The sequence below is a fragment of the Apostichopus japonicus genome, chromosome 2, assembly GCF_037975245.1.
Source record: "Apostichopus japonicus isolate 1M-3 chromosome 2, ASM3797524v1, whole genome shotgun sequence".
NCBI lineage: Eukaryota > Metazoa > Echinodermata > Holothuroidea > Aspidochirotida > Stichopodidae > Apostichopus > Apostichopus japonicus.
In genome coordinates, this window is record NC_092562.1 from 5012190 (window position 1) to 5037529 (window position 25340).

The 25340-nt window shown below is 34.5% G+C and overlaps 2 protein-coding genes and 1 long non-coding RNA gene across 9 annotated transcripts in view; 2 read left to right on the forward strand and 1 right to left on the reverse strand.

Annotated features, from left to right (window-relative positions):
• The window catches only part of LOC139975427 (scavenger receptor cysteine-rich domain-containing protein DMBT1-like), a 33113-nt gene extending 31459 nt beyond the window's left edge, over positions 1-1654 (forward strand). For all 7 annotated transcript variants that reach the window (XM_071983418.1, XM_071983436.1, XM_071983432.1 and 4 more), the window contains one exon: positions 19-1654. In XM_071983418.1, the coding sequence (XP_071839519.1) occupies positions 19-47 (29 nt within the window). In that variant the 3' untranslated portion in view covers positions 48-1654. The remainder of the gene's footprint in view (positions 1-18) is intronic.
• A 4446-nt stretch (positions 1655-6100) lies between these two features.
• Positions 6101-10889, forward strand: LOC139972704 (uncharacterized). The gene is made up of 3 exons (XR_011795082.1): positions 6101-6233; positions 7171-7256; positions 10618-10889. It is a non-coding gene; the product is annotated as an uncharacterized lncRNA (long non-coding RNA).
• Positions 10890-13048: 2159 nt separating this feature from the next.
• LOC139972715 (N-acetylgalactosamine-6-sulfatase-like) lies at positions 13049-24506 on the reverse strand. The gene is made up of 11 exons (XM_071979197.1): positions 24411-24506; positions 21034-21169; positions 20412-20535; positions 19762-19939; positions 19293-19506; positions 17992-18250; positions 17454-17557; positions 16729-16971; positions 16206-16339; positions 15636-15759; positions 13049-13692 (listed from the first exon to the last, which is right to left on the reverse strand). The coding sequence occupies exons 2-11, from the start codon at positions 21151-21153 to the stop codon at positions 13606-13608; spliced, it is 1587 nt and encodes a 528-aa protein (XP_071835298.1). The 5' UTR covers positions 21154-21169; positions 24411-24506; the 3' UTR covers positions 13049-13605.
• Positions 24507-25340: the final 834 nt, after the last annotated feature.

The following is a 25340-nucleotide window of genomic DNA, read 5'->3' on the forward strand; positions in this document are numbered from 1 at the left end:
TCCTTCAACTCTTTGCAGCCACCATTTCTGGGTTAGATCCAGAGTAAGAACATTCCTCATTGAGAAGACGCCTACACAACAAAGATACATTCAGATACCTACAATAGATAGATGTAGTTAAAGCGTCCAGTGGTAGGAAATTTTGGAAAGTTTTAAACAAATTTTAGATTGTTTCATTATGAGATGTTTCCTCGACGTAACTTTTCTTGACTAACATTACATAATGTGAATTGGATTTGTTGTATCAAGGGTTGTCTAAGTGAGCAAGAAGTGTAAGTTAACTTGTTCAAATATAGTAAAAGCAATGAATGGTCTTTATTGAAGGCAAATATTCCACACTACCATGAACATTAACACTTTAATATTAATAGTCTCTTTGGATGTAAAAGGTATGGTATATAGTTTAGCATGTATTTCAAACTTTCCAGCTAAAACCTTCAAATTTAAACCTCATCATTCTGCTAAATCAGGGGTTCCCTTACTGGGGTGCATGAATCCCCAGGGGCTGCGTGAGTCCATCCCAAAGGGCTCGTGAGACGTTTCTGAAAGTCAAAACTAGAGTACTTTTTGTTGGTCTAAAATCTGATATATTTTAAAATTTAGTAATGTACAAAAGTCGTACAAACTCTTTTCGCGTTCCATACGCATATGTTGCTATAGTAGTACCTTACCGTGCATGTGATAAATAACTGAATTATGAAACAGACACAGGCTGCATGACTTTAGTGAAATTGGTGTACGCATGACATTAGATAAAGAGCTGATCTGATCTTGCAGTTTCTAAAAAAATATTTGTTCATCTCTGTTTTTCATTATAATATCACACTATGAACTTGATCTTTTACGAAGCACTGTTATGCGTATTATAATATAATAATGACTCAGATCATGTCTCGCAAAGTTTGGGGTTCATGGACAACTCTTGACATCCCAAGGGGGTTCGTGGGGGGATAAAGTTAGGGAAATACTGTGCTAAATATCTAGTTTGATTGTCAAATCTGCATACTGTTTCTCGTTAAGACATCAGTGCAATAATCTCTTTTGTCTCTTTAGCAAAGTTGCATACAAATCTTCTTTTTGTGCACATACCCATGAGCAGAAAACTAGGAAAAAGGTAATTGAGGGGTAGAGTATAAAGATGTATAAACATACTTTTCACAGACGTGAATTTTACACAAATTTCGATAAAGTTCATTCATGGTATATTCATACTCTTCATAGGTGATACAAATTCATGTGTTTTAGTCAATGGTTTGTTTTTTGTTTTTTTGTTTTGCAATTCACCCAATTTCTATTACGGACCATTTGTGTTGTGATAAAATTAAGCATTATATAAACAGACAAAGTGTAACTATATATATATATGCCTTCGTTATAATGGGAGGGTGTATGCCCATTAAGGTATGTGTGGGTATGGTCACTTAGACACAAAAGTTAAATGACAGCTAAATCAAAACGCCCTCTTTACTCAGAAGGTTATCATATGTTTTTCAATTTAAAAAATACTATGATTTACAGCCAGTTGCTTTAATGGTATATATACCAAAATGCTATTGTTGATGACAAGAAGAAATATGATAATAGGAAATGGAATAATCTGCTTAAATGTCCTTAGTTACAAAGAAATATACAGAAAATAAAGAAGAAAACTCAATCAATCCTGTTTTGACTTTTGGGATTTTTGTTTTCTTACTGCATACAAGCCAGTGTTCGTTCTTCTTCATCGTGTCTATATATTATAGAATTAATAAGTTTTCACCACTGCATTACTCTTTATTTCTTTTACATTAAAAACGACCTCGGACAATCATCTTTTCAATATATTGTCTAACTTTATGCGCTTTTATTTTCTATCAGTATCAATTGCTACTGCATGTGTTTGCGTGCAAAAACGTCTACAACTTGTATCAATCTTGTGTCCTCCCTTGTTTATGATTCCAATCAGATAGTAAATTGTTTTTGTTACAAAAAATTGTTGTAAACGAAGTAGGTTATATTATGGACAGTGAAACTTAGTTGAAGTGAATTGAGTACACATTCTTTTTGGTAACAGGCAAGGCTTTCGTTAGTTAAGTATGAATCAATAAAGGACACGCAATGTATGGCCATGACCAACACTTATTTGCGACGCAGTCGTTTTCTTTGGTCTGTGCGTCTTACCTTTAGGTTTTGTCTAAATAACGACCAGGAGTGCTATTATTTAAACAAGGAAGGTCGCTTTTTAAAGAAATATCTCGCTGAGAAGTGCCGTGCCAGTGTAAAGATTCGTGTAAAGAATTAAGTCATTCTCACAATACACAATGCAGGACACAAATAATTGCATTCTGTTATTTGTCATTATGCAGGCCACATGTGCAAATTTTATTTATATTTGATATTTAAGATGTATATCTTTGATATTAAGGAGTGGCATTCCTGCAGAAAACTATGTTACTTTCAATACGAATATGTTCATATAGTGGCGCTTACTTGTAAACACTTCCAAACAGACATATCATGTGTATTAATAGTTGCTTACTTTATGTATTACATAAAGTTCATTGAGTACGTTTTGGCTCCTAATTACCTTTACGATTTGACGAGGGAAGGGGGTGAGAAAAACAAAAACACACTTCATTACGTTAAACGTGTAAACATGAATGTTATATAATGCAAAATGAGCATGTCGTGGTACGAATTAACTTGAAGACTCGCCCCAAACCGCGTGCGGCCATCTGAAAAAGTTAACTTTCCGTGGCTTGCAAGTGACGATTTGTTCGTGTCGCTACAAAATGCAGACAGTACAGTAATGAAACGTGATACCTTGTTATATTTAGCTGGACCTGAGATGTCCATCGCCGTATTGTTGTACACTGTGCTGTAGGTATTGACCGCAGCTGTATATACTGACTGTACACTAGTGTTTAAGTACCCATGGTAGCAAACTGTTTGTGTGTATTTTCTGTGAGCGATGGTGGTGTCTAACACTTATGTTACACCTCATTCGAAACTAGGTCAGATTACCGGCATTAGACGTTTCTTTTTGCGCGAGTCTTCACACCCTTTGAGAAACTAATACGTAGCCTAATAACCTGAGGATTACCGTATGCCATAAACAAGGAGGTTTTTACCTTGCCCAGTATATTTGTGAAATCGAACAATGCCTATAGAAACCATAACCCAAACGTAATTTTTAAAAGATATCAAATCGACTTGGATGGTATCCATTATACCAGTAACTTAACTCGAGGCAAAGGAAATAAAAACTTAATCCCTCAAGGAAGTTTTCGGGTTTGCTTGTTTGACCTCCAGTGTAGTATTTACAATATAGAGACGAATCAATCGGTCTGATTATTCAACACGAACATGCTGCATGATCTCTATGGGGTCCTCTATAATTTCGTTCTGTTAGGTTTGTTGCCATCTGCATTTCAAATCAAATAAAGCATTCCACTGCATGTGCATATAGTCAACAACAGAATGGATAATCAACGAGATTTATTTATATTTTTTTATATTTTTGCAGAATGATACAATAATGCATGTGGCAATAGTCTATTGTAATAACAGCAAAAGCAAAATAATAAAGTTAATTAATACTTTTCAAAGTTGAAACGCGACAATTCCCAAAGTTTCTAAAACACTGTTAAACAAAACATGATAAAAAAAAAACCTTGAAAAAGACAACCAAATAGCTATATAGCTTAAATCTACATCCAATTTTTGATTGACTTCGCAACAATGTAGTAGTACCATCATCAGGCACGTGTGCGTGAGATCCTCAAGTACCGAGAAACAAAACAAAAACGTCAACGGAAGAATTGTGACACAAAATTACAAAAGAATGTAAACAAATTCAACGTGTTGCTTTAAGAACGAAATATTAAAAATTGTGACGGTTTGGATTACAAAAAGAGAAGTATATTAAAACAACAGTGGGACCAATTTGAAAGTAAGACAAATATGTACCGAACGTCCAGTAAATCAATTTTATCTCCAATAAATCAATATCAAGTTACTATAAGTTACTATCAAGTTAATATATAGTGGTTGAACGTATTGTAATCTTATTAGTTACAGTACAGCGATTCGTTGGAACGAATGGTCGTTACCCAAGATACAATCATATTGCACAACTGATGATTATCGAATAATGACTAGAGAGGGACGGGGCCCGGGGTGCACGAATACAATGTTATATTTTAGTATAAAATGCAAACCAAATTGCGTTCTTCTGGTTCCCCACACCCCCCCCCCCCCTCAGAATATTATACTTTAAAGTTTCGAGCTGCTTGTGCTATTACGACAGAGAATATTTTCAAGTAAACTGTTCGGGTATCTTTTCTTAATCATTTCATATATATATATATATATATATATATATATATATATATATATATATATATATATCTCCATTGTTAACTATCGATAAAATTTTCTCTGTGGAATTCCGTTGTTAACAATTGACCAGTAAAACTTTGATTTATATTGTATTCTATTACGATGTATTAGGTTTACTAGCTATTCTAAATAAACTGGTACGGAAAAATAAAGTCTTTAAACAAATATATTTTTAAACACACAGATTAAATTGCAAGGACCATCGAATATCATATCTCGGTATCATCCTGAGACACATGCAATATGATACAAACCTACTGATTGATTACAAGGGTTTTAAGAGGCTATAGTGGTATACATCATGCTACAATTTTATCAGTTTGAACAATAACGGATATGATAATGATGAGTCTGTAAACTCGGGTACACGTGCTTTATTTGACTTCATATGATGATGCATACAAAATTAATGTAATAATGGTTACAAAATAAATATTTATTTAGCTACTACAAAAAAAACGCAAATTTTAATGTCAAATCATAACAATAAAACATAAAGCATTCATAGTATCATTCTCGTTTTGTGATTGTGGGTAGAATGAATGAGTAACAATGATATTCTTCGGACAGCATATAATTCGATTTATATATATATATATATATATATTTATATATATATTTATATATATGTATGTATATATATCTATATATATATATGTATATATATATATACATATATATTTACATATATGTATATATATATATAAATGTAAATATATATATATATATATATATATATATGTTTATTTGCTATATGAGTAACTAGAACCAAATCCAATTTATCGAAAATGTTTCTAGTTTGTATAATTATGTAATTTCCATTGAATAAAACTTGGAGAACGACAAAAGTGGAAACATAACAAGGCTACAATTTAAAGACAAATGCTTGATGACGTCATTCGATTAGCTTATTCTTCATTTGTCATGTCAATTGCTTTATGTATATTTAAATGAAATCAATTGGACAACCTTGAGATCATGGCAGTTTATTGAAAATCATGCCATATTTCGAGGTACATACTTGTAGATTATACTGTTACGAATTTCGTTATGCTTTCGGTTCAGAATGACTATCAGCAAACTTGTTAACTTTATTTAAATTCTCTTGTATATCACTTTGCACGACAAAGCAGTTTATCAAGATATAAATATATAAATCCAAAGAGGGCCAATGATTGCTACTACCTTATAGGTGTACACAAATCAACCCCCTTTTTCAGATTTTCCACAGCTTTTTGTGACAAATAACAAACATAGTACCTAATGTTTTCATTAATAAAAAGAATCTCTTTCTGCTAAACAAAAGTAGAACCCTTTTTTATTTACAAACATACATTAAAAAGCGTCATTTTTTTCTTAAACAGGTAGTTTAAAAGATCGGTTTTGCTGGAATATTAAATGAAGTTCTAATTAAAGAGTATCATTGTTGTTGAAAATGTTAGAAAATATGTAATTAAAAAGGTGCCCTTTAAATTAGTTGAAAAACGTTTGAAATCACTGTGTTTTGTCACCTGAAATCAAAGTCATATATGCCGCTGACCCTTTCCCTCCTAGCCCCCCCCCCCCCTTCACCTCTGACAGATGACGCGTGTTCATTTTGGACACTCCCGTTTTCTCATGTTTGTCACAATACTGTGATTGTTACATAGTAACTATATACGGAGCAATAAACACAGACACGCAACCTTGTAAAACGATTCTTACAAGACTGATCACGTGACCTATTACGTGGCATACATAATTTCAAGGACTATTTCGTCGTATATATCAGTCGTGATTTAGTAACAATTTTCAGAAGATATCACCAACTCGACGAGAACCGGTTCAGATTCAAAACATAACCCAGACAACAGGTAAGGATAACGTACATATTTATTTAATTGCTAGATAGACTTATTTCGTTTTTTTTTGTACTGGTATATGGTAATCTATATACAAAACTAACACGTTAATATAACCTTTATCGCTTTAAATTGAGTTAATTATTAATTATTTAATAGGGTTGAGCATTGAAATATTCTATACAGATATTTCCAGATTTCAGAAACACTTATCATAGGATGAAGTATCATATACCATTATTCAAATTATGTTCAAGAAGTACGGTAATCAACTTACTCTTTAAAAGGGAGCAAACGACAAAGTAAAATCAAATAAAAACTTTGGTAAATTAATGAGGATATTAATAAACTAACGGAACTAATTACAGTGTTATTGACTTACGTTTCTTTTGTATTTTTCATTTGCATTATGTCTATAGTGTCATGCACAAAGTGAAAGAGCAAATCATAAACGCGTGTTTTTTTTAAATTATTTATTATTAATGCTAGACTCGTTTTGTTCTAGTTTATTTTCATTGCTCTAGTACCAAACATAACAGTTGTGACGACATAATGATTTGTGTGTGTTTCTCAACTCTATACTACACTGTTCATACAAAAGGGTAAAAATTCACACTTTTAGTGATCAATATTTTGAGGAATGAATCCATGATTTCATCTGCTTTTTAAAATTAAATTCGTGGACGTTTAGTGCCATTTATAATGACAATAACACCTGGTTTTAAGGCACTTTTGCACAAAGCTATTCATTGGTATGTGTGCGGCTTTCAATTTGTCTTCAATTTAGAACAAGATATTATAATGTGCCTTTGCTTCTTTTTTACTTTTAATGTTAGATAATCATTTTTTTCTTTAAGTGCACCTTCTCTGATTTATTTGGCGTGCCATACGTTTTGGCGGTAACCGTGTTCCTATATGTGTTATACAATAATTTTTTATCTTCTGCCAGAATCATCAACATCATCATGTGGCGTGAAGTAATACTGTCTGTCGTTGTCACTGTTCTAGTGTACACCGCGCAGGCGCAGGCATTCAGTAAGTGTCAAGTTACGGGAACATTTCAAAATGGAAGTCAAAGGTCAAAATCGCTGTGAACTATGAAAAGGGACAGAAAGCGATAGAGTTCAATACGTAAAGTAAATAACAGTTCAAAAATAAAAAATGCTATAACGTTACACAATAATACATAATAAAAGTAAACCTTTATCGAACTATTTTAAACTGTCGAATAAGTCACGGTACGCTGATAATATTGTTATAGTATCACAACCTAAAGAGGTAAGTAGTCGGACCATGAACTTTGATAAAATTCAATAATTTTTCTAATAGTATACTTTTATTATCCAGCATTCTCAATAGGGGAATTAATAACCGACCAATAAGCTTCCACTAATCGGGTATGCAGGTCCTTAAGGCTTTAGCATCTTACCGTCTTACCATGCACATGGTTCAATCCAGGTATACATAGTGAGATCTTGAATCTGTCTGGCATTTTGTACCAACCAATGTTTTTCTACGCGCGCGCCCCTCGCAGAAAATTAATTGGTATAACCATTGTCAAATTCTTTCTAATTTATCTGAATCGAGCACTTATTCATTGAAGGGATGTAAATACTTGAAAATACATCTATGAGGCGAATTAAAACAGTTTATTGTGTAATTTATGACAACAAATTAAAATAATAAAGGAAAGAAGAGTTGCTAATCAAAATGTTTAATGCTCAGACATGCTTCCCCTAAAAACTTGTTCTATGTCACCCGAACAGATTGATCAAAGAAGTAATATTGTATTTATTAAACATAGTTACACGACCCTATTTCGTGGAAAGACATAAAGCAATGTTTAAAAATCTAATAATATTGAGTATAGTAATACCGCTGACATTCAGGTTAACTAGAATTATATATATATATGATATTAAAGCAACATATGTCAATTTATCAGTCTGACCGTATTAAGTAATACCTAAGATTATAAAAGCTAGGATAAGTTATCATATTTCACAAGACGGTTCTTGCAATTAGCGATAGACTTGCTCGGTTACAAAATTCTTTTGCGAATCGAATAATATGGTGAAATTTTAAAATGTTGTTCATACTTAGGTTGACAGCTCTTATAGCTTTCTGACATTAAATTTACAGCTTGAGCTCAAGTATCTTTTGCGGGATTAATCTCTTTATCCAAAAATATCTTGAAATTTGAAATACAAACGTTAAATTCCAACTGGACTCACAGCTGCTTAAGCTGATATATAGTTTTAATTTCCAATTTTGACTGAATATTATCCACGTTGATATTTTAGTTCTTGTAACTTATTTATATAGACCTTCTATCTGTTTTTATATCCTTGTAATATATTTATGTAGATCTTTTATGTTTCCTTTCATAGCCTTGTACTTTATTTATATAGATCGTCTATCTGTTTTTATATCCTTGTAATATATTTATGTAGATCTTTTATGTTTCCTTTGATAGCCCTTGTAAATTATTTATATAGATCGTCTATCTGTTTTTATATCCTTGTAATATATTTATGTAGATCTTTTATGTTTCCTTTGACAGCCCTTGTAATATATTTATATAGATCGTCTATATGTTTTTATATCCTTGTAATATATTTATGTAGATCTTTTATGTTTCCTTTGATAGCCCTTGTAATTTATTTATATAGATCGTCTATATGTTTTTATATCCTTGTAATATATTTATGTAGATCTTTTATGTTTCCTTTGATAGCCCTTGTAAATTATTTATATAGATCGTCTATATGTTTTTATATCCTTGTAATATATTTATGTAGATCTTTTATGTTTCCTTTGATAGCCCTTGTAAATTATTTATATAGATCGTCTATATGTTTTTATATCCTTGTAATATATTTATGTAGATCTTTTATGTTTCCTTTGATAGCCCTTGTAAATTATTTATATAGATCGTCTATATGTTTTTATATCCTTGTAATATATTTATGTAGATCTTTTATGTTTCCTTTGATAGCCCTTGTAATTTATTTATATAGATCGTCTATATGTTTTTATATCCTTGTAATATATTTATGTAGATCTTTTATGTTTCCTTTGATAGCCTTGTAATTTATTTATATAGATCGTCTATATGTTTTTATATCCTTGTAATATATTTATGTAGATCTTTTATGTTTCCTTTGATAGCCCTTGTAAATTATTTATATAGATCGTCTATCTGTTTTTATATCCTTGTAATATATTTATGTAGATCTTTTATGTTTCCTTTGATAGCCCTTGTAAATTATTTATATAGATCGTCTATCTGTTTTTATATCCTTGTAATATATTTATGTAGATCTTTTATGTTTCCTTTGATAGCCCTTGTAAATTATTTATATAGATCGTCTATATGTTTTTATATCCTTGTAATATATTTATGTAGATCTTTTATGTTTCCTTTGATAGCCCTTGTAAATTATTTATATAGATCGTCTATCTGTTTTTATATCCTTGTAATATATTTATGTAGATCTTTTATGTTTCCTTTGATAGCCCTTGTAATTTATTTATATAGATCGTCTATCTGTTTTTATATCCTTGTAATATATTTATGTAGATCTTTTATGTTTCCTTTGATAGCCCTTGTAATTTATTTATATAGATCGTCTATATGTTTTTATATCCTTGTAATATATTTATGTAGATCTTTTATGTTTCCTTTGATAGCCCTTGTAAATTATTTATATAGATCGTCTATATGTTTTTATATCCTTGTAATATATTTATGTAGATCTTTTATGTTTCCTTTGATAGCCCTTGTAATTTATTTATATAGATCGTCTATATGTTTTTATATCCTTGTAATATATTTATGTAGATCTTTTATGTTTCCTTTGATAGCCCTTGTAATTTATTTATATAGATCGTCTATATGTTTTTATATCCTTGTAATATATTTATGTAGATCTTTTATGTTTCCTTTGATAGCCCTTGTAATTTATTTATATAGATCGTCTATATGTTTTTATATCCTTGTAATATATTTATATAGATCGTCTATATGTTTTTATATCCTTGTAATATATTTATATAGATCGTCTATATGTTTTTATATCCTTGTAATTTACTTGTATAGATCTTCATGCTTTCTTTTTATAACCTTGTAATTTATTTGTAATCGATCTTCTAGCTATTCTTTTTAAAGCCTTGTAAGTTTTTAAACATATCTTCTCCTTTCCTTTTCATATCCTTGATATTTATTCATAGAGATATTGTATCTTTCTTTTTATAGCCTTGTAATTTATTTATATAATTATTCTTTCTTTCTTTTTTATAATCTCCTATCTTTCTGTTTTTACCCTTGTATTTTTTATCATAATAGATCTTATATCTCTCGTTTTATATCCTTGTAATTTATTTTTATTTCCAGTTCTGTATGAAGAAACCACGGAAGAACCAAACTTCTTTAATGAAACATAAATCTGATGGATGAATTGACGCGCCACATTGTAGGATGGACGTCCGTGACTGGGGAAATTCTTCTCTTTAAAATATCGATTTACTTGGTGTTTCTTCTCTTTAAAATATCGATTTACTTGGTGTTTACTTTGGTAATAAGCTCTGATGTAACAATGACTAATTGTTAAGGCAAACAATGGCTCCTTTATAGTATAGATAAGATAATAAAGATATCACACATCAGTTGCTGGTTAAATCTCCTCTTATTTGTTTCTATTTGTTTAACTAAATTGTTCGGTGTTCGGTCGCGGAGACTATAGAGGCATAAACCTGCAACTGCACTAACAACATAACGATGACAGTGCAGCATGTAACGGATAACTAACTCAGCATATCTTGTTTAGTTCATATGACAGAGATATCCTTGACGAACAACTCACTCGAACAGATGTTTAAGACAAATCTTGTTCCGTTAGAGAGATAAGCCTATAAATTAAAGCTTTGTGTCATTTTGTAAATCTATAATGGCATAGCGCCACCGTAGATCTAAAACAGTTCACTTTCTCTCTATTCTCCTGTTCATATTTTTAAGGTATAGAATGTTAACAGTGTTGCCAATGTGACAAGTGTCAGCCATAGACCAAGGTTAGAGGTTCAATAGTTTAGATTCAGCATATTTGCAAAACCCAATCCCATTACAGAAAATAGACATTGTAATAGATAACACATGAACAACTGGACGTCAATGTGCTTCGATGATGTCATATCTAGACTTGGTCAAGTCTTTAATCTTGTGTGTTATCTCTCAGATGGATTACCACTTGTCTTAGTTGTTTGGGCAAGTCGGCCATGACAGTTATCTCTATCACATAGTTTAATAATGATAGGTGGGGTTGTGTCTCCTTGGCTTTGAAGGTAGGGAGGGGAGAGGGGGTGAGGAATTGGCCATGACAGTTCCCTTATCACATAGACTAATAATGATGATCTGGTGTCTATCTCCTTTAATACAATAATACCAAATAAACGCGAACAACATGAAGATTTCTCGACACGTGTGTAGTTCTGTCTGTGTAAGATACTACCGCCCAGGATCCTCCACAAATTCCGGTGTTCTCTGGCGTAAATTTCAACAGCATTCTTTAAAAACCTTGTCTGTTATATCATGTTATATTAGAACTGTTTTTTCCCCTTGGTGATGAATAGTCGCTTGGCATTTAATCCATTGTTTTAGACATGTTCTAAATCTAAGCTTCCAGAACAATGATGTTGTGATTGCCGCGTATTCCTTTCTTGACGGTACTCTCACGCCTCACAGGTGGCGGATACCTGTAACTGAAGATTTGCTCTTTGGAACTACTTGCTCATTCATACAAACAATATTATTAAGGGCCGGTGCTAAAATTCCACCGATCTCTCCTCTGCAATGTTCGATAATAATGCTCTAGTCTGAGCCTCCAAGTGCTACCTTTTACCCGCACATTTAAGGAGGAATTGGCCATATCTGAATTCTCTTTAATTGGAAGATATTCGTATCATTGTTTTAATGGTACTACGATAACATTGGAAAGAATTGAATCATCGCAAACCAGTTCGAGGTATTTGATAGTTTTTACTTGAGTAATCCAATCTGTTAGTTACAGTAGGTAGGTTATGAGGCTTGTTATTTATGTACAATTTCTACCATCAAATGTAGTTTTGATTTATGAAGAAGGAATATATATATTCTAACACCGTGGTCAATACAAACTTCTCCCGGGATACTTGGCTGTGGCGTGCGCAAAAGAGAGGGGGTCCATCCGCTATGGTTAGTCGGTGGTAAAATATTCGGTCGGGCCGGGATTTTTACATTCAGTCCATAAAGGTATATGGTATTAACAAAAATAAAAAAAATAACTTTGGCTATCCCAGCTGTAGCTCAATCGTATATAAGACCCCATGTGTGTGTGTTAACAACAAAATCTTCGGCAACATCAATCTAACATAAGATTTCAGTTATTCATTTATTCATTTATGAGATGAATTGTTCTGGGTTTGCTTTGTCCCATGAAGCAATTATCTTTTGTCATTTTGAGTCAAAGCTTCCGATTCTGTTTTCTTTTCTTCTTTGTCCTTATTGCGTCTAGCGTTTTCTTTTTCTGTGGTCGGCTTTCCATTTCATGACAAACTGGGTTTGCTTTGTGCTGTGGACGTTCTATTTGTCTGTGTTACACCCTTGCTCTTGTCTTTTGCCTTTTTCTTTTGTTTTACCTCCGACAAGTACAGGTACATTTACAGGTCGTGTAAAAACGCCCCCCCCCCCCTTCCCCCTCCCAACCGCCTCCGCCTCCTCTCCATTTCAAATATAGCATATTAATTGATGTTTCTGTGAGCTGAATAGTCAGAAATTGACAGTAAAAGTCATATAAAGCAGCAGTATTTTATTTCACGTTATTATTTCTTAATCTACATATCAACTAATGATTACTTTCTAACGCAATATAAAAAAAATTCCAGAGAAAAATGAGAGGTAAGTGTTGCGAAATATAGTATTGTATAGAATATTTGGTGGAATGGGATCGATGTGAGGTTGGGTGCATGGCGAATTCCAGTTGATTCTTTATGGGGTGGTGATATAAACTTTAACACTGATATATAGAACAGGTAAACCTTCTATCAATTTTCTTTATAACCAAACAAAGAAGTACCGTCATAATTGTTTATAACTGGCGATAAAATGCAAATGTTAACAATTATGAGCCATTGAAACAAGTCTGGCACTCTTTCCAGCTTTGTGTACCGTTTCTACTGATATAGAACCGTTTTAAATGTATTGTTTCTGCTGGAACAGTAATCCCATATTTTACTTTATTATGGTATAATAACTACTAATGTAGGCCTACATCTGTTTACAATAGCCATTGAAGAGAACATACGTATACAAAAAACGGCCAGTTACTAGGGCACCAATAATGAGAGCCAACTAAAAGAACCAGCGGCAGGGCATTGGGTTATGTTCGATTGGTGGAAGGCACATGTCAATCTTCTCGCAGCCATGTGGCGACCACCCCTGTGAAATCAATCAGATATCAGATGTAAAACGGGAACAATAAATTAATATGAAATATGTCAGTGAATTATACCTTAATTAAATAGTAGGATGACTTATTGGATGAATGGATGGATGAATAAAAGAATCACTAAACGAGTCTTTAAGGGAGGACTTGAAGGATAATGACGACATCGGAAATGACTTAAGGGATGACTTAACAGATGACTTAAGTGAGGACTTAACAGATGACTTAAGGGATGACTTAACAGATGACTAAAGTGAGGACTTAACAGTTGACTTGGGAGGGCGTTGTGGTCAAGTGGTTAAGGCAGTGGACTTGTGATCTAAGGATTACAGGTTCGAGCCCTGGCCAGATCATTGCGTAGTGTCCTTGGGCAAGGCGCTTTATCTCCATTGCCTCTCTTCACCCAGGTGTATAAATGGGGACCTGCGAGGTAACTTGTAAATATAGTTGCGTGCGCCGGTTTGTGGCTGCACCCTATGGGAAGTCCCCCGGGGGACACGTGGTTGTGGTGCACTGTGGTGCCCCAGGAGAGATTGTTTGAATTGTGCACACTTTGGTGTGTGGGTGTGACAAGTTACCAATGACCAAGGGTTAAGTTGTAAAGTCGTGTGAGGAGGCATTAGCCTCATACAAGACTGTAAACCTTCAACTTTAACTTTAACTTTAACTTTTGACTTAAGTGAGGGCTTAACAGATGACTTAAGTGAGGACTTAACAGATGACTTAAGTGAGGACTTAACAGATGACTTAAGTGAGGACTTAACAGATGACTTAAGGGATGACTTAACAGATGACTAAAGTGAGGACTTAACAGATGACTTAGGGGATGTCTTAACAGATGACTTAAGTGAGGACTTAACAGATGACTTAAGGGATGACTTAACAGATAACTAACGTGAGGACTTAACAGTTGACTTGAGGGAGGACTTAACAGATGACTTAAGGGATGACTTAACAGATGACTAAAGTGAGGACTTAACAGTTGACTTGGGAGGGCGTTGTGGTCAAGTGGTTAAGGCAGTGGACTTGTGATCTAAGGATTACAGGTTCGAGCCCTGGCCAGATCATTGCGTTGTGTCCTTGGGCAAGGCGCTTTATCTCCATTGCCTCTCTTCACCCAGGTGTATAAATGGGGACCTGCGAGGTAACTTGTAAATATAGTTGCGTGCGCCGGTTTGTGGCTGCACCCTATGGGAAGTCCCCCGGGGGACACGTGGTTGTGGTGCACTGTGGTGCCCCAGGAGAGATTGTTTGAATTGTGCACACTTTGGTGTGTGGGTGTGACAAGTTACCAATGACCAAGGGTTAAGTTGTAAAGTCGTGTGAGGAGGCATTAGCCTCATACAAGACTGTAAACCTTCAACTTTAACTTTAACTTTTGACTTTAGTGAGGACTTAACAGATGACTTAAGTGAGGACTTAACAGTTGACTTGAGGGAGGACTTAACAGATGACTTAAGAGATGAATTAACAGATGACTTAAGGGATGCCTTAACAGATGACTTAGGGGATGTCTTAACAGATGACTTAAGTGAGGACTTAACAGATGACTTAAGTGATGACTGAACAGATGACTTAAGTGAGGACTTAACAGATGACTTAAGAAATGACTGAACAGATGACTTAAGTGATGACTTAACAGTTGACTTGAGGGAGGACTTAACAGATGACTTAAGCGAGGACTTAACTAACAGATGACTTAAGGGAGGACTTGAAGGATGCTTATAATGACGACATAAGAAATGACTTCAGAGATGATTAAAATAATAATACTAGTATTATTGATAGGATGGTTTGAAGGGATGACTTAATAGATGATTGAAAGGGTTGCCTTAATGGGATTGCATAATGGATGTCTAAAAGAATGAGATCTATATAGTGTTAGCAAGGTAATTATTACTTCGGTCAAAAAGAAATAAATATTAAAAACACTAACCAATATGCCGTTATCACAGATATTGAGTTGTGGTTCTCCAATATCACCAATTAATGACTGTACGTGTTGATCACGTGCTTTGTTGATGATGGCAAGTTGTTCTTGGTACTCTTGCGTCGACGGTCTTTACACGGAAAAACAAAGTAATCAGGTTATTATACAGACGGAATAACCAATGTCTTATGTAGACTTACTACTATGTCGGTTTTGGCGTTCCATATACTTCATTCAGCTGTCTGTGTTTGTATACGTTAAGCAAATTCAATTGAGACAAAATGTTATGTTCGCATGTTTGAACGAGTGTTTTACAATGGCCATGGTATAGTTTTATACATAGATGATTATCATTATGACACTAAAACCACATCAAATTTATTTAATTATCCGAGAAGGTAAAAGGTAGCTGATTGAATTTTCACGGAAAGATAGTATGAGTTTGTCAGTAGGACCTACACAGTATCAAAACACATTATCGTAGAAACCACTGTTCAAAAACGAGGTATGTGAGATACCTGAATTCAATATGACGTTAGTTCAATCAACTTTAAAAAGTGGTCTGATAAAACCTACTTGATGGGATACGATTCCCCCGGATCTCGACCCAGATGGAAAAGGAAAGGTTCGTCGTTATGATCTGTCAGAGTATCCGTAGTAAAATTCTCTAAATACTGACCAGAGCAAGGATCGCCATAAATATTTTTGAACTGAGGGCGAAAGGTGATACATAAAATGCAGTTTGGGTTGTTGGTCGTTTCAGTTTGCATGTTATCGATATCATCTCTACATATTATTTACTGGGGCATGAGGTTTTATTTGTTAATTGATAAATTGTTTACAATAATGTCAACCTCACGCTCCTGGTGGATTGAACTGAATCTTGTTAAGGGGCTGTTCCAGGAATTTAAAAAAGAGGTGGCGTTGAACCTATGCCAACTTCCTTTCTTTTCGTTTTTGGTTACTCAAACATCGTTTTCCCTCTGCTTACAAGTCTTTGCGTACCGCAATTATGATTGCTAGTTCATGATTGTGTGCAAAACTATTCTGAAGTTCACGTTGGTCTGTGGCTAAGCAGTTTAAGAACATTTAAATATACCCTTTCTCCCAGTGTCCAAGTCCAGTAATGCGCCTTGTAGTCTCCAACACGCACCGCAAAGAGACCATCACCACGGTAATAAAAGATCGTGTTCTTCTTCAATGTGGCATCTTTGGGTTTATCAATTAGGAGGGGCCAAAGACTCTGTCCGTCTAACGGCCTCTCTGGGTTAGAGACCTCCGATCCAGTGATGTCAAGGATGGTGTTGAACAGATCCATAACTGTAGCAGGTTCCTTTTCAATCTATAATTTTTAATGAGATGCAAATTATATGCATGTGTTATAACGGCCTGGATATGTGTTCTCCCCAGATTCTGTACAAGTGTTACTCTCCTGTCGTTAGTCTTTATTTTTCCATAGCCGAATGATACTCTACCAATGGGTACATTGACCTGTAACTTTTTCATCTTTAATGAAATGTGCATTTGATGACTTATTTTTTAGCATCTTCCTGCGAGTATTGAACTCAGCTGCCAGTGACGTCAGCAGACCTCAATTACATTGAGTGCATAAGGGAGGACGTACTGATGGTACCCTCAATAAACCAAACACAAAGGCCGCAAATGTTCCAATTTAAGAAAGGATAATGCCATCCACTTACTGACTCACTCTCCCAATACTCCTCCTCCACCCCCCCCCCCCCTTTCAGCACCAGCTGTTCCTTCCATACAATAAATAAAGATCATCTATGAAGTGGTTGCGTTTGGGATTTTTTATTGACGTACCTGTCCTCGTTTAATGACACCTGGCCACCAAGCTATACCAGGTACCCGCATGCCTCCCTCGAAGGTGGTGATTTTGCTGCACATAAAGGGTCCTGCACTGCCAGCTGCATAACCATAAAAATTGTACAAAATTGTAAACATTTATAAGTAAATATTATTATGTTCTTTTTACCGGCACCGTACAAAAAGAAAGAAATGGGAATGCTTTGGTGAAATTTGATGATATTTTTTCGTCGTTTTTGTTTACTTTTGTGATATAATTTTATGAGAATAAATATGCAAATGTTAATTGTACTGGAGGTATGTTTTTAGAGAGGGGGGTGTTTTATAAGCTATAACGACCTTCTTATAGTTATATTTCAACATGGCAGATGGACAATGCTCATGTAGCAGTTTCTGATCTTTCTTTGTGACCATTATAATCAGATAATATAATTTTCAAATTTCATGGAGTTGGTACAACATGTCGGGATGACGCGAAAGTTCCATTTAGTGTCTACCCTTGCTTTACAGTGATGTGTTGGTAATTCGAACTTACATTCCAGACCCTGGTAACCAGCTGGGCCATTATCAGAAGAGAAAAATACAAAAGTATTTCTGTGAAGTTTTAGTTCTTTTAGTTTCGCGATTATCTGTCCTACGCCGTAGTCCAAATCTCGAACAACGTCACCGTAAAGGCCACGCTGGCTGGTACCAAGGAACTCCTTGGCGGCTCCCAGGGGTGTATGGGTCCCATCTGCTGCCCAGTAAAGGAAAAACGGCACATCTTGGTTCCTCTCGATGAATTTTATTGCGTCCTGTTGAAATGTGGTGAAGACGTTTGTTATAATATTACGATTGTTTTCTTTCATTATGATTGCCACATACATAATTAGTAATTAATTTGCGGTTTATCTATACCACTGACCCAGTCAAATATAAAAACTTAACACTTCTGCTGCTACTATAATATTACTAACACTACTAGTACTTCTAACACTACGATACTACATTAGTACTACGACTACTGTTGTTACTGTCAATACCAGTACTGCTATACTACTACTATAATTAACATCTAGTAGTAGTAGTAGAAGTAGTAGTAGTAGTAGTACTACTACTACTACTACTTCTACTACCTCCACCATCCCTACTACTACTTATACTATTACTACCACTACTACCACTTCTACTACTACCAGTACTAGTAGTACAACGACTTCTACTAGTACTACTAGTACTAGTACTACTACTACCATTCCACTGCTACTACTTATACTACCACTACCACTATACAACACACTACTACTAGTAATACTACTACTAATACTACCACTAATACTACCATCATCACTACAACCAGTATACTACACACTACTACTACTACTAGTAGTACCACTACTACTACTACTACTACCACCACAACTACTTACACTATACAACACACAACTACTAGTACTACTACTAATACTACCACTACTACTACCATTATCACTACAACCAGTATACTACACACTACTACTACTACTAGTAGTACCACTACTACTACTACTACTACTACCACAACTACTTACACTATACAACACACTACTACTAGCACTACTACTTATACTACTGATACCTATACTATCATTACCACTACTACCAGTATACTACACACTACTACTATTGCTAGTACTACTACTACTACTACTACTAACATTACCACTACTACCAGTATACTACACACTACTACTACTAGTACCACTACTACTACTACTACTACTACCACAACTACTTACACTATTACTAATACCATATCTTCCACCACTACCCCATAACCATTACGATTACTCTATTTAGCTCTGTTATATCTCTCACCTCGGTCCAAAGACGCGTCAGGTTCGATTCACCTGTTTCTAAATTCATGAAAAATTCCCTTTCGAAGTATCTCCCAACCATGTCACGATCTCTGAAGACTTCCACATTGGGTGTATTAATGTTATCGTGAGGTCCCAAGTGGTTCCCGTTGGATCCGAAAAATTCATGGAAGCCTTGATTCATTGGATGTGATTCCTCTGTATTACCAATGTGCCTGTCATTATAAGTAAGTAAAAGATAAAAACATTAAGCTATCTTATACAAAAATTAAAATGACGTCACCGCTCGCATTGACCACTAACGAAACGTCTCCTTTAAAACAAATTAGTAGTAAAAGAATATTATAAATATGGAAACATTTTGCCTGTGTGGGCTCCGTAAATATTCATTATATATTAACTAATAAACATAACTAATGTACTTTCTAAATTTTACTAAAAGAGAGGGCGGTATTGCATGCTTTTCTTACCATTTTCCAATTGCTTTGTTCCTATACCCACGTGCTGCCAGTATCTCAGCAATGGTTTCCTCTTCGGCTTTGAGTCCACCGGTGACATTTGGGAAGAAAACCGAGTTGCGACCAAAATGTGTATTTGTATAGATTCCTGTTCTAATAGGTAGTCTGCCTGTCATCAATCCAGCACGGGCTGAAAGTAAAATAAAGCCGAACTTGTACCCTGAATGAATAACCAACAATGACGTGTACAGGATATCGCTATAGGGTGGGGCGCCCCATCTATCCTTCTCCTCTTATGTTTCAAAAACATATGTGTCCCTTTTCATAAATTAAAAGATCATTGCGCATTAATGTTAATAAAAATAACGTGTTTTCATTTATATTAAGAAAAATGTTTAAAAAATGGACTATTGCTAAGAAGTTAAGAAACGTGTAATGAGAAAATGCCATTTTGTTGAAACATCTAAAAATAATGTGTATCCACCAGGTCCCGTACGGGAAAAATCTGCGCATGCGTGAGGACACCCGATACTCATGACTCGTAGTTACTCTACTAACAATGAGTATCGGCTGCTGCAGGTGGATGTATTTATTGCGACTGTGATACATTGAATCCCTTTAAATGTTATTTGTATCAGAGTTGACGACCAATGTTTACTTACACGGAGAACACATGGGGTAAGCGGAATAAAAGTCAGTAAAGAGGGCGCCCTGTTCTGCCAAACGGTCAATGTTTGGGGTCTCCTGAGCTTCATTTCCATAACATCCAGGATCACCCCACCCCATCTGGAAAAAATATTGCAAGGAAAGAAAAACGCAGAATAAAATGGAAGGGTTAATGATAATAAATAATCATACAACCATTGTGTCAGTTACACCACATGGCGAAATATACCCCTTAATTAAATCCACTTTCCCCAACCCAAGTGTGCCACACAACCCCCCCCCCCCCGCCCGGCTCTCCTCCCCACCCCCTTCACAGCTTTCCATCCTCTGACGCCACCTTGTCAACACTCAGATTGCGCCTGAATAAAAGTCCAAATCAATGATCTTAGGCCGGTCTATAAAATTCATGTCATCTAATTTAATTCATTCATTTGAGAAGCCACTACGACATTGCTTATAACATCCTTACCACTTTCTGTTGCATATTCATGTTGCTTGTTTCTGCAATATATTCACTTGTATATTGAGCTGTTATTTATTATTATTATTATCATTATGGTACGTAATATATCAGAGTGAATAAAAATTGAAAAAATATTATGACAGTCATGTTCTTACGTCATCCATGAAAAGTATTATGATATTCGGATTTCTCGATGTTTTCTTCGGGTTACCGGAAACAAGTCCGACAAACATAACCCCGAGTAGGATGAGCAATCGATATCGGTCCCGATGCATATTAAGTTATGATGATCTATGGAATCAATTCAGACGTCGAAAGCCATAAGTTAGGCCTAGTAACGTTATTATTAATGTTAATCATCGTCGCATACAAATCTATTTTTGCATTAACTAACATCGATATTGTACAATCTTACTATATAATGTTAAAATGACTATAAACAAAAAAAGTTATCAACAATGCCCTGACTTTGTAAAACTAAAAAGGATAAAATAATTTCACCATCACGGTTAAAGAATTCCTCAAATTCAGAGAAATTTTAAAGTCTAAAACTTGTTTCGGATGAATTTTGATAGGATTTTCTACGAACTTGTTTGCATGTATATATGAGGCAGCTGTATGAATAATCAAATAATTGCAAAACAACTTTGCAATTGCTTTCTCTCAAAATATCTGTCACGATGGTGCGAATATTTCTTTCCATAATCATACATATTCCGAGTCCAGACTACGGTTTGATTAAAACAACTCAATCTAAATCTTTTCGCATATTTCGTTTGGTCTCTGGTTTTAAAAAAATTCACCCATTATTAATTATAATAGGATTGAAATTGATCAAATTAATATACAAGCTGCTCCTATAGATTTTTCTTTTAAGAAACTGAAGGTTTAATTAACTAGTAATTAATAATTCCATTTGGTTCTCAGCATGTCTACATCCGGGCTCCTTTTCACACTTGGTATTAATCACATGTTTGAAGAAAAAATAAGAAAAAAAAATCAAGCTTTTGACTCCGACAATTTTTTCTTCTGAAAATTAAGTGTGACTATTCTTGGACCGAAGTAAATTTAGAAGGCATAATATTATACAATAAGCGAAACATAAATTAACTTGTTAAACCTGCTGCAACTTCAACCTATTTTAATGCAGAACCGACTCTGTGAATTGTTGTCATTTTATTTAGCTAATTTGCTGTTACGTGACTCGCGAAAACATTATGTAGGCATGGAGTTAATTAAATCTCTCAAACGCCAACCATTAATTCTAGACGTATTTTCGAGTGTGGTTTTTTTTCTTCATATTTGAATGTTGTTTAATTTTTGATCAGCATTCCGTGTTACCAGCATTCGCATTGATGTACGGTAGATACTCTTAGCGCAAGATTGTCATACACAAACGTATTTACTTAATTATTTGAAATGTTTCATACTTAATCTTCAAATAAATGTCTATAACAGAAACAAAGTCATTAGTAGTAATTAATAATTCCATTTGGTTCTCAACATTTCTACATCCGGTCTCCTTTCCACACTTGGTATTAATCACATGTTTGAAGAAAAAGAAGAAAATCAAATCAAAATTTTAACTTTGACAATTTTTCTTCTGAAAATGAAATGTGACTATATTCTCGGACCGAAGTAAATTTAGAAGGCATAAAATTATACAAGTAAGCGAAACAAAAATTAACTTGTTAAACCTGCTGCAACTTAAACCTATTATAATGCAGAACCAACTCTTTGAATTGTTGTCATTTTATTAGCTAATTTGCTGTTACGTGACTCGCGAAAACATTATGTAGGCATGGAGTTAATTAAATCTCCCATGCATACGCCAACCATTAATTCTAGACGTATTTTCGAGTTGGTTTTTTTTCTTCATATTTGAATGTTGTTTAATTTTTGATCAGCATTCCGTGTTACCAGCATTCGCATTGATATACGGTAGATATACTCTTGGCGCAAGGTTGTCATACACAAGCGTATTTACTTATTTGAAATGTTTCATACTTGAACTTCAAATAAATGTCTATTACAGAAACAAAGTCAAAGTTTTCCGAAATAAAAATTAAAAAAAAAAACTCGTCTACAGCAGCCATACTTTTACACTTAATTAAAACAGTTAGCACTTTATAAAAACAAAGGATTAATAATAGATCCAATTTAGCGATATATGAGTGATATCAAGCGTAAACAACTGCTACCAAAGTATATATAGACCGATATTTATCAATTCGATGACATTGGTGTGTATGCATTCAAGCGAGGATTAAAAACATACGACCAAATGTTGTTAAATGTTTGTTGGATGTTATAACATTCCCTTGTTTGTATATGGTTGAACAATTTTTGGTTATAAAACTTTTGAAAAGTCTGATAACAAGTTTTAAAACTCTATTTTATATCAGAAACTGCGATTTACATCTGTATGTATACTGAGAAGCTATAACTCCATCCTCGATTTAGGCTTCAACAGAGTATTCCAAAAGAGTTGTCATATATTTGAAAATGAATATCTTGACATATCAATATAGAACTATCATATAATATATATATAAAATAATAATTATACGATCTGTATATATATATAGATATATAATACTTCTTCTTGATTTCATTTTCACGTTAATATATCAACAAAGGTCCTTCAAGATGAAAGTGATTGAAGCAAATCGACTTATAACGCGACTAGATGATATGATGTCATCGTTATGTTGGGAATGCCCCTCTGGGAGCCGCAGGCATCCATTTTTTCGGGGGCTATCTCCTGTTTTTCGGGCCGTTTCGGAAGCCTTCGTATTTAGCTTGTAAGAGTAATATATACAGGTATCCATCAAACTGTGTACTGGTTAAAGTATACAGGCTTAGGTTTCTTTGGGTTTTTAGTTGTTTTTTTCTAATTTAAAGATATACGTGTATAAGTATATTTTGACTACTCTCTTTTGCCCACGGTTTGCTCCCAATACAGAAAACGGGAGCTCCCCAATACAGAAAACGGGAGCCCCCGAAAAACCGGGGCCTTCGGCTCCCCCATCGGCTCCTAGTAGAGGCTCCCGGTGGGGGGGGGGGGAATAAAGTAGCACGACATATAATACTTCAACACTAAAGTTCTTGCTAATTATCTTTAAAATGCACCAGCTGCTTTCAGTCTGATTTTTTTTTTATATCTGAGAGACAAAAATGACTCCCAACCCCCACACCTCCACCTTAACCCCCACCCCACAAGGAATTGGTGGGACGGTATAAATGATACCTGCATATAGCAACCTGCTGGACATATCGGATAATTTTTACATGTACTCATATCACGGCTATTAATACTGTCCATGTCCATATTATTCTATATCTGTAACTAAAACTTTGGATAACTCGGCAAACTGCCTCTCCCCCACCCTCCCCTCCCTCAAATGTGCTTTATTATCGTTAATACCATGTGTTGGTTAACCCCAACCATGGAGCTATATTCCCAGGTTTATAGCTCCATGCCCCAACACAGATGATTTATAGTTTATTTTTAAGACTTGAAACAACTTACCTGAAACTGATGTCCTGGCAATGGCTCTTCGCAAAGGTTGTTACTTCATCTGGCATTTGTTGTGAAGTGTTGAATTATTACTGTTTTGTTACCAGTTTTGTAGGAATTATTTCATTGTTAGCCACAATAGGTCACATCATTTGCTAGAAAGTACTAACATGAATATTCATTGAAAGAATGGTACATTCCAAACAATTGTTTATTCGGTACTCTTAAAATGAAAGTAGAATTTTGTAAGTTAAACGTTTCCAAAAAATATCATTATTATTATTATTTGTTTTTTTGTATACCCTCCATGGTCTTCTATTAAGTTTCATGTCAGTGATATGATATTATTGAGTGTTTATTCAGCCTTTCATAGTTCGAATTTAATCACTTACCATGATTACATTGGTTACGTGTTGAGAGGGTAACAAGGTGACACGCCTACTCAAATCAATAAAACCACGTATTTTGGAAAGTCCAGTAAACTGATTTTTCAGCATTTCATAATAATTATTATCTATCTGGGACTAATAAATCCTAATGACAGAAAAAAAAAACACATATGAAACGTTTTACCCGCGTTTATATATTAAAAGCACCCACCCAACTGCTTGTGTTTTATACTCGACGAGTTTCCATGCCAAGTGTATATGTTAGTGCAAGAGTTTATACACATTTTTATTTTGGAATATCCTGTGTGGTATATGTTTTACTATATAGTGATAAAGTCTTGATGTCAGGGGACTTGGGTTGCGAGTGGATCAGGTGGTTTGGTTTTCGTGGACATGGCTGGCTCTATACCTTGCTGATTTATCTGTCTATTAGTCTAGTTTAGTTTAGAAACTCAAGGATCAGGAAGCCTTACAGTAGCTTAGTTGAGCCCCTATCCGTGTAGGATCGTGGATGAACACTGGCTAATTTCAAGCCTTCTCTTTTTTCGATAAG

Excerpts from the sequence above, each read along its gene's own strand:
- LOC139972715 (XM_071979197.1), bottom strand. The coding sequence starts at position 21,153 with ATGCATCGGGACCGATATCGATTGCTCATCCTACTCGGGGTTATGTTT. Across the intron at positions 19,507-19,761 it reads AACAAAGCAATTGGAAAATG|GCACATTGGTAATACAGAGG; the intron begins GTAAGAAAAGCA and ends TTATAATGACAG. Across the intron at positions 13,693-15,635 it reads TCTGTGATAACGGCATATTG|GGGTGGTCGCCACATGGCTG; the intron begins GTTAGTGTTTTT and ends TTGATTTCACAG.